Consider the following 9,800-nt stretch of genomic DNA (forward strand, 5'->3'; position numbering starts at 1 on the left):
GACATTTTAAACGCATTTTATAATTATATTTGGTTGACATTGAAGCGAAAATGTGACGGTGTAAACAATTCAAATATTATCATGAAATGCGCTTGAAACGTTAGATAAACTTAACAAAATTTGGTTAAAAGGATTAAATTCACGCATTGTTAAAGATGAAGAACTAAATTAGTAACAGTTTTAGAGAAAAACTAATTCCAAATTTTACTTAAACTTGAGGGACAAAAAAATATTTAACTTTTTTTAATCAATGTTAATAAAACTGTTTTTTTCTGCATGAGTGAATTGTATTTATTTTGATTGATGTCTATTATAACTATTTTTTGTTAAGATTATTTCGTTTTATCATCAAAACGAATATTAATTTTTGTCAATAGTTTGTTAAGATTTTTTCTTTCAAATGTTTATTAAAAAACATTCACCCAACATTAACTAGAACTAATTTTAGACAATATCAATTGAAAAAATTTCAATTGACATCAATAAAAAGTCAACAAAAAATTCAACTAATAATGTTGTAAAAGTGAACTGATTTATGTCGTTCTAACTATTCATGGTTGACATTAACTAAAAAGCAATTTTGACCAATATCAACAAAGAAAAAACTTTGTTAATATCGATTGAAAAAATCTCGATAAATTTTGACTGAAAATAACATCAACAAAAATATATATAAAAAAAAGTCTTCAATATTAATATTTTTAATTATACAAATTATTATATATTTAAGTGATTTTTTTCTTATTGAAATATTTTATCTAAACAAGAAAATTATAATTTAATAAATTTAAATTGACTTAATCAAGTAAAAATTTGAAAAATAATAAAATTTAAAATAAAATCAAATTGAATTTAATGTATTCAAAAATATTAAAAATTGTAAAATTTTACATCCAAATGTACATCTTTCTATTTATATTATTATTCTTATATATATATATATATATATATATATATATATATATATATATATATATATATATATATATATATATATATATATATATATATATATATATATATATATATATATATATATATATATATATATATATAACCCATATTTGACTCTAACCTTTAACAAGAAGTCCTCTCCCAAACTTAAATATAAACAAAAAATAATTGATTTTATACTTATGAAGAATTGTAGACTTATTATCTTTTTATTTTATGCAAAAAAAAAACTATTTTTTATAAACTATTGTTGATTATTTTTATTGAAAATTGAACTTAATATTCAAAATAATAATGTTAGAACATGGTGGAAAATATTGCTTTGTTTTCAGTCAAGGACCCGGATTATGTTGGTTAATCTGTCTGTATTAATACCATGATAAAAAAAAATGATTTTACTTGTATCTCAATATATTGAATATGAATTTTATTCTTATATTTAAGCATGAAAGAGATATTAAAAGCTTTTGGTCTTCTTATGTTTATCCATATTGGAAGGATTAAGACAATATTTTTGTAGGAATGAACATTAGAATTGGACAAAGATTTTGTTAGGCATGTCGGCTATAAGGTTGAGTGGTGTCTGTTTCTGAGGGAAACTCCTTTCACATTTTAGAATTACTAGACAATTGAGACTGTCATGTCACTGCTATGACTTACTGTGCTGGTGTCTTGCTCAGGATGTGAAGTAAGATGTGCTAAAAACAAACTCAAGCATGCACATACTTTAAAATGCTTTTATCTTTTCTGCCATTTGAGTGGGAGAAACGTGTACAAATGTTTTTAACGTGGTTTTGTAGGTCGGTGTCCATCAAAATTTTAGCAATTGAACGTGTCTAAACATCTAATGTGATGATACAAAATTGTGAAATTTAATCATATAAGAAAAACAAAAATTGATATTTTTTATGTTTAAGTTGGAATTTGAAAAAGGGAAACTGGTTTCAATAGCTTGTTTCTTCTTGCTTGCAAATTGTATTTACTTACTTGATAAAACATCTTTTAATCATGACAACAAAGCGAGGTGAATCATTCAAGATATAACAACACAATGATCAATATCCAACCAAGACAAGGGCAAGGCTTCCCCTATAATATCCTGTACCACTCCAGAATATATTATCAATAAAAAAACATGCTCCAAATCTCAGATAAGTGAAAATAACAAGAAACCATTATTTTTTGACGGATAAAGATATGTGTGTATCCAACATTAAAGCCTTCCCCCCTCTTTTCTCCCCAAGTCCTACAAGCAGTGCAGCACACAATACAGAAACCTTAAAATATCAACACTGAGAAGAGGATTGTTCATCAACACCGAAAAAGTTCACTTTTCCTGAAAATACTTGCGGTTCCACTGTGAAGCTCAGTAATAAGCTTTTCGAGGATTGTTCTGTAAAATAAACAATTAAAACATGATAAAAGCTTGTTAAAACAAAGTACCGTGATATTGAAAGTAACTGAAACTACAAAAGGAAAAGTTAAAAAAGGTTCTGAGCATTATATACCAAAGGATTGGGTCTGTAACGGTAACCAAGCATCATACGCTTCTTGTACTGCTCATATATGTCATCCTCTGAAGTCACCTCCCCAGGTTCCTGAGCACCAACCCCCAAGTTATTCTTCTTAATATTACCTGCCATGATAGGATCTGAAATACCCTTCCTGGATCCGCCCAGACCCTCACCTGGGAATTCATGATTGTTAGATCAAGGAACAATAACGTAAGTTTAATATTAATAACAATGTAATTTCAATCAACTCTCAAAACACTATGGTACTCATACAAGATAAATTTGCAGCAGATTCTCAGTATTCATATGTTTCACATACTAAGGTAATATTGGCCTAGTTTCTCCTTATAAGTTATTTTTAAGAAAAAAAGCTTGGCCAAACACTTGACCATAAGAAAAAATAAATAAATAAGGAGCTTCAAAATAAGCTGAAGGTTGAATGAGTCCAGGTTTAAATGCCTTTAGACACAAGTCAATGGAATATAGCAAGAGCATGAAAATGGAACTGGGTAAAAGCACAAAGTACCTTCTTTCCAACCCATTTTTGACAGGAGCCTGTGGCCTACATTATCAGCCTGAATCTTAGACCTCTCTACATGCTCTTTTGCAGCTTTCTGTGCTGCAGCATCATTACAGCTAGCCAAGAACTTCTCAAGTTCTTCTGGAGGAATGAAATCACCCATGTGATGGCCTTTTTTGCCTGGTAATGTGTCACCCAAAACGAAAGGAATCAATAGATTGTTCCATTACAAGAATAGATGCATAAAAATAACCGTTTTAACTAAATGAATATTCTGATCAAGAAACGCCAGCAACAAATCAATTTTAACCTAGAAGAGAGGCAGGAGGGGGCATCTCATCTTTTGAATGCTTAGGTTGTTTATACTTTTCTTCCCGTGCAGCTTTCTTCATGTAGAACTCCATTAGTGCCAAAGAATCAGCATTTGATGAACCACTGGGCTCTTCTGCAGCAGAAATACACAAAGGAAACAGCAACAAGAGAAGGTTGCACACCAAGTCCATGAGAAGAGTAATAACAAATACTAGTTAATGTATAGTTCAGAATCAGGATAAAATGAAATGCAGTGGAACAAAATCATGACTTCCATTGAACACACCTTAAACTTTATCAAATTGACAAAGAAATGGAGATCAAACAGACAGCAACTGTGGAAACAATAAAAAGAATACACATTAATATCGCAATTACCACTCATTCCTACTGGAGATGTTTGAATTGAAGATCCAGAAGCTCTTGGATTGTCAGCACTTTCATATAAAGCAGATGCAGGAATTTGGTAGGATGTCTGCTGCTGAGATGATCTTTGATGACCACTAGTCTGTTTGGAAGATGAAGTGCTTGTACCCCCTGAACAAAACCACCAAATCAAAACCAAAATAAATAAGAGGTAGATGAGAAAGCATATTCCACACATCAGAGAGATCAAAACTCATCAAATCTGCAGGCTAGTGGATGAACTAAGCAACATTACTAGGAGACATATCACATATACTGTTACCACTTCAAACATATATCATGTGTAGACAGACACCACAGAAAACAATTGCAGTTCTGAGACTTAACAGTTACCATGTAACATCCATAGAAATTTAAATCATAATATTTAAGATATCATCTCAAACATAAATATATTCATGAAGTAACTACTAAAGCACCAAAAGAACATGGTTTAAAATCATGAAAATATATTCAACTACTATAATATAACAATGATCATTAACCAAATAATGCAAGTTTACATGAAAATAGTATAAAAATGGATGGATGAAAACTTTAAATGAACAAAACTAGGGTTTACAATTCCTAGACAGAAAAAGCAACAAAAATTATGGAAATATATTGAAACGTAATACATTATAAATTGGTCTAAAAACATGAAAATATATTGAAATACTTACCATTACGAGGCACCTGTGATTCCCTTGTCTGCGCAAGAGCCTTTTCTTCTTGAGCAAGCTGATATTCATAGTACTTGTATTCAGCACATCTCTCATCAAATAAAAATCTGCAAGTTGAAAAATGCATCAAATATAATCATAAATTACAACACATAAACAAATGATCAATAAACAAGGATTAGAAGTTGACTTCATACTTACTTGAAAGGTGTATCCCCTGGATTTTTTTGACGCGTGACATCCTCAAATTGCCTTCCATTTTTTGCCACAAAACTTGCTAGTTTGTCAGCAACTTTCTTCACTGTAGGATCACTTGGGGAAGGAGGTGCTGCATATCACTTATAAAACTGATTAATACCGAGAGCATGAACAAGGGAATGCAAATTAGTCTTGTAGCAGGCCTGCCAATACACCATTTCTTGATAGGTACTTGGGGAATAAGCTGCATTCATGAGACAAAAATATTCAAGACATTTTCTCCTCTTTGCTGCATGCCACTTTAATGAGCAAAGAAGGTATACACGGAGAGGACCTCTTCAACAATGAAACCGCAGGTAATGTAGAGGATGACTATTTCACGTGAAGAAAAAAAGGGGGCAAACGGTGTAATTGCAACTGTATGCCAACTGGCATTTCCCTTCAACTAAAATATCTCTGGGGGACTGTTCAGAAATGCTAAAGACTGACCAAACAATGAGTTTAAACCCTTCTTAGTCCTTCATTACACCTTTTGTGACCCAAAGGATGAGTGCAAGTGAACAAGTTCCTATTTCAATGCTATTACACTTATGTCCCCCTTTCTTCCATACCCAAGCAAACAGAATGAAGGCCAGCTGTTAATTTATGATTTAAAAAATTGGTTTTAAAAATGTATAAAATAGTGATTTTATCTTATATAAAGTTTATGAAGTGCAAAAGATTGAATTTTCTGGTTAAAAACTATATAACCATTTTTTTTGTGTTAAAACGTATTTCTAATTTCAGCTCCTTTTTTGGAAGCTACACAAAACACTTTTCAAAATAACAATTAAACTTAGAATATATTTTTTTCAACAGCCTGGAAAAAATGCTTTTTTTTACAAAAATACCTGAAAGAAAATGGCTATTACTCACATTGAGAAGAGTCTATGGAAGACACTAAATTTTAGGAAAATCTCACAGATGCAAGCTATGTTGCATTCAAATCAAAGAGAAAAATAAATATATAATTTAAAGATTGTGTTTGAAACAGTAACAAAACTGTCAACAACCAAGGCTGCTTAAGGCATAGGCAAAGTCCCATAAATTTTTTGTATCTAATGCCCCCTCCCACAGGCCTTGGGGCCTGACACATGTACAATGCAAAGGCTGTCCCTTACCATGTGCTGAAATTGAACTTTTACTCAGAATTGGTAAGAATTGGTAAGGACTGATCTCTTGATCACTTGGTTAGAGATTCTGATACATCAAAGACCATCAAGCCCAAAAGCTCAAAGATGCTAGGGAAAGCCTCATGAATAGTTTATGTATCTAAGACAAAGTTATGATGATATACAAAAGTTGGATAGAGAACAAAATAACAATAAATGTAGGAAAGAAAACAAAATCAGAAGCCAGGTTAGTATTTAAGATATATTTACATACGAAAATTATATTCACATTCACAATGACATACAAGTGGAAGGTCTTCAGCACACATTAATGAACTAAAAAATCTAATAAGTGAATAACAAGATCTCATTGAAAAAATAGCAAGACATATAAAGGTATGGCATTATGGATCACATGCTATTTGATTATTCGGATTTTAAAACTGCAATAAGTAGGAATACCAATCATGAGCGAACTATCTGCAAAAACTAGAAAGTTTAAGAAGTAATTACCAACATCAAGTTGTCTTGATGATTGGTCAATGCCATCCTGGCCTAACTTTTGTCGTTTTAGTGGTGCATCATTTGAAATATACCCAGCTTCTGTTTCTTCTTCATCTTCATCGGCACTCAATTTAACAGGGGGTGGTACCAGCTTTGACTTTTGTTTTAAACTGAAAGCTAGTTTGCCACCAGAACCACCCTGGGATGTTTTCCTAGTATCATTAACCTTCGAGTCCACAGATGTTTTGGTAATGGAGGGATTGGGCGACAAAGACCCTGAAATAACCTTAATTGGTTTAGAATTCTCTAATTTGACATTCTTCCCTTTCTCCTGCTCTTGTTGAAGTTGCTTGAACCTCTCCATGAAAGAACCATCATTGACGAAGAGGCTAGGTGGCACCCCCTTATCCATTAGCTAACAGCCAAACAATGCAGTTTACAGCAATCCAATCACTGTTTGACAAGCAAGCTTTAAAGCCTTTTAGATGATGCAGTTGACTTTTAAATCTGACTTATTTTTTGTGTACACATATATATGGTATAGTTTAAATACATGTTTGGTTCAATTTATTTAAGAAAAATCATCTTTTTTGCAGCTTCCGACAAGAGCTTTTGACAAAAGCCATTTTTTGTCATGAAGAAGCGGTAGCCAAACATAATAGAAATCTAAATATGTGAAGAATTATAAATTCAATGTCAAGCCTGATATCATTAACAATAAGCACAACCATAATTATTCAAAACAAGGTAAACAAGCCCATAGAAGAGCAGTCATTTTATCATGCATATTGTGAAACAAATGTAACAATTATTCCACTGACCTATGACAATATATCACATCAATCTAAATGGAAATCAAAGAGGGAACCCTTCTAATGAAAAAGGGTTGTTCAAAAGAAGCAGAAGTTCGTAACAAAGAAACAACATCAAACCACAAATTTTAATGTGTTCATCAGACCGAACTGGCACGTCAGGAAGATCAGATGAAAGAGTGAGACAAGAAAATTTCAGCTGTGTAATTCAAATGGATGGCTAAGATTGAAATTAACTAAAACATATTCGACAGAGTCCATATACAATTGTATGGCCAAGACTTGTTATTCTCATCTCTTAAACGCTCACTACATATGATAGCTTCTCTCCTATATATGTTAGTTCATATTGTTTCTTAGACCTTCAGCATTTACCCAGGGTGACAAAAAAGGAACAGAACATATGAATCCCTATGATGGAACAGACGCAAAATATTGACTCGCCAATTACACCAATTACAACTTTGTCACCATATACAGCTTTGCCATCATATACTCAGCATACAATAACCTAAGCCTTGCATAACAGATTCAGGAAAAAATATATAACAAAAAGAAACAGGATTTTAGGGACTATCTATCACATGTGAAAACATTAGCAAAGATGAAAAAACGCACCGAATCAAAAACCCAACAACACCGTCTAACAGAATCGATTCACCTGAGATGATCCCAAAAGACAAACCCTAATTACAAGTTCGATTCCAACCTCACCCTACATCCCTTTAAATCGAACTAAAACCATTGAAGATAAAGAAAAGATTGAGAGAGAAAACCCTAGATTGGAAGCAGAAGCAAAAAAGACTGACCAAACGATGTTGTTGTGTGTTGAATTTGATGCAAATCGGAAAAGGCTGAACTTTTCGCCCCCAAACGCTGTACAAACCTAGCGAAATAGATAGTTGTCTCTTGTCTCCTTTCATTTATATATGGAATAGAAGACCAGTGAAAAAAATAAGTATAAATTTTAATAATAAATAATAACCATAATAATAAATACATTATTATTTCTTTATTAATCTCTTTGAATGATAGATTCAACCTAAAAAATTAAAAATTAAAAATATTTTTAGAATTAAGGTTATATTAATTAAATTAATTTAAATTTAAATATAATAATTTAATCTATAAATTATAATATAGGCAATAATATTACTATTTTTAATTTGTTTAATTTAATAAAATATTCTTCTTTTAATTGTTTAAGATTAACTATTATTTTGAATAGCAGATAATCCTAAATTTATTTAGGTCATTGACTAAAAATAACTCGATTTAGATCAAGAGTTTATTAGCTGACCTTTTAAATCAAACTTGTAATGTTAATTTTGAGAAAAGAAAAATATAAAGATATAATTTTAAAATTATTATATATACTAATTAAACCTTAAGGTTGTTAGATCAAGCTTGTTTTCTAATTCCATGAGTATAAAAATATTTAACAATGTCTATGTTGTGTTATGAATAATAAAATTTATATTAAAAAATAATTTTTATATTTTAAATACTGATGTACTTAAAAAAACATGATAAACTATAATATTTTCAATGATACGAGATAATGACTTTTGCTACTAATAAACGATTTTTTATAATTCATTTTTAACTTTGTTACTAATTTTATCTTTGTTAATATAATTTATTTTTATTATTTATAAAAATTTAACTTCAACAATTTATAATTATATTTAGATATTTTTGTGATTATTACATTATAAAATTTAATAAAATATGTATTTTATAATTTGTTATAATGTTTCATTTTAATAATTATTATAATATCTAATTTTTTTAATAATATTTTTATTTATTATTTACTGTACACTCGATAAAAAATATTAAAAAATTATATTATCATATATGGTTTTTCACAGGTGTCAAATCTTTTTTTCATTAGTAACAGAAACTTTATTGTTTTACTCGTGTTTATTTGCTAACAGATGGGAAAAAAAGTTTACTTTTTTGTTATTTGACCTTTTTTCTCATTTTTTTTATAATGCATATATATGTTTTCATGAGATGGAAACCAATTATTTACCCAAAAACATGTATTTCTATTTTAGGGATTTTTACTCCCAAAGTTTGTGTGGAAGATGAAGCATAGAAAAGATAGTATCGGTTTAATAATTGAAGAAGTACATGATTCAACGATTCATCTTTCAATATAAAGATGACATGTTAGATTTCTTTTTGTTCAATGAAAAGAGTGTTTGGATTTTGATCGAAGTGTTTGTCTATTTAAGATTCAAGAGGTAAAAGTTTGAGGTTTAGGATTTGTTGAAATTTTGTCAAAAGTTGTTTTTATGTTTTTACTAAAAAGTTGTTTTATTTTGTGACTAAGAAGATGTATATCAATTATCAAAATCCAAACTAATGCATCTTCTCTATCACAAATTTTTACTTTATGCAGAGCGGAAATCAAATAAGAAGAATTGTTATCTTCACAAGCTTACGAGTATGAGTTTTGGTCAACCATGTTTGATTTTTATTCTGTTTCATGTTCGTTTTGTTTGTTAGGCTTATTTTCATGATTTTTTATTTTTGATTTTTGGTTTTGAGACTTTTTTTTTTCTTCACCATCATAAACCACCCAAGTGCTTTGCTGCTTTTATTACTTTAATTACTTCTTGTTTGAAGTTGAATTACACCTACACACTACTTTTGGATTTCAAAAGGAACCAATGTAAGATGTTGTGATGTTTGTAAGCTTATAATACAATTAGTGTTTCAAAAGTATGTATTATGGG

General features: G+C 30.1%; 1 protein-coding gene across 4 annotated transcripts; it reads right to left on the reverse strand.

Moving 5' to 3' along the window:
* Nucleotides 1-1,954: 1,954 nt before the first annotated feature.
* On the reverse strand, nucleotides 1,955-7,975 carry LOC114192481 (SWAP (Suppressor-of-White-APricot)/surp domain-containing protein / D111/G-patch domain-containing protein). 4 transcript variants are annotated; one of them, XM_028082228.2, is made up of 10 exons: nucleotides 7,863-7,942; nucleotides 7,672-7,714; nucleotides 6,251-6,694; nucleotides 4,590-4,716; nucleotides 4,389-4,495; nucleotides 3,679-3,837; nucleotides 3,299-3,433; nucleotides 2,995-3,168; nucleotides 2,463-2,641; nucleotides 1,955-2,347 (listed from the first exon to the last, which is right to left on the reverse strand). In XM_028082228.2, the coding sequence occupies exons 3-10, from the start codon at nucleotides 6,651-6,653 to the stop codon at nucleotides 2,321-2,323; spliced, it is 1,311 nt and encodes a 436-aa protein (XP_027938029.1). In that variant the 5' UTR covers nucleotides 6,654-6,694; nucleotides 7,672-7,714; nucleotides 7,863-7,942; the 3' UTR covers nucleotides 1,955-2,320. The 4 variants fall into 4 exon arrangements, with proteins under 4 accessions (XP_027938029.1, XP_027938020.1, XP_085525683.1 ...); XM_028082219.2 differs by lacking the exon at nucleotides 7,672-7,714 and having other exon boundaries at nucleotides 7,863-7,975; XM_085669557.1 differs by having other exon boundaries at nucleotides 3,299-3,430; nucleotides 6,251-7,942.
* Nucleotides 7,976-9,800: the final 1,825 nt, after the last annotated feature.

Source organism: Vigna unguiculata, chromosome 1 (assembly GCF_037176805.1).
Source record: "Vigna unguiculata cultivar grain cowpea cultivar isolate G323 ecotype 2 chromosome 1, ASM3717680v1, whole genome shotgun sequence".
In the NCBI taxonomy this organism is placed as follows: Eukaryota; Viridiplantae; Streptophyta; class Magnoliopsida; order Fabales; family Fabaceae; genus Vigna; species Vigna unguiculata.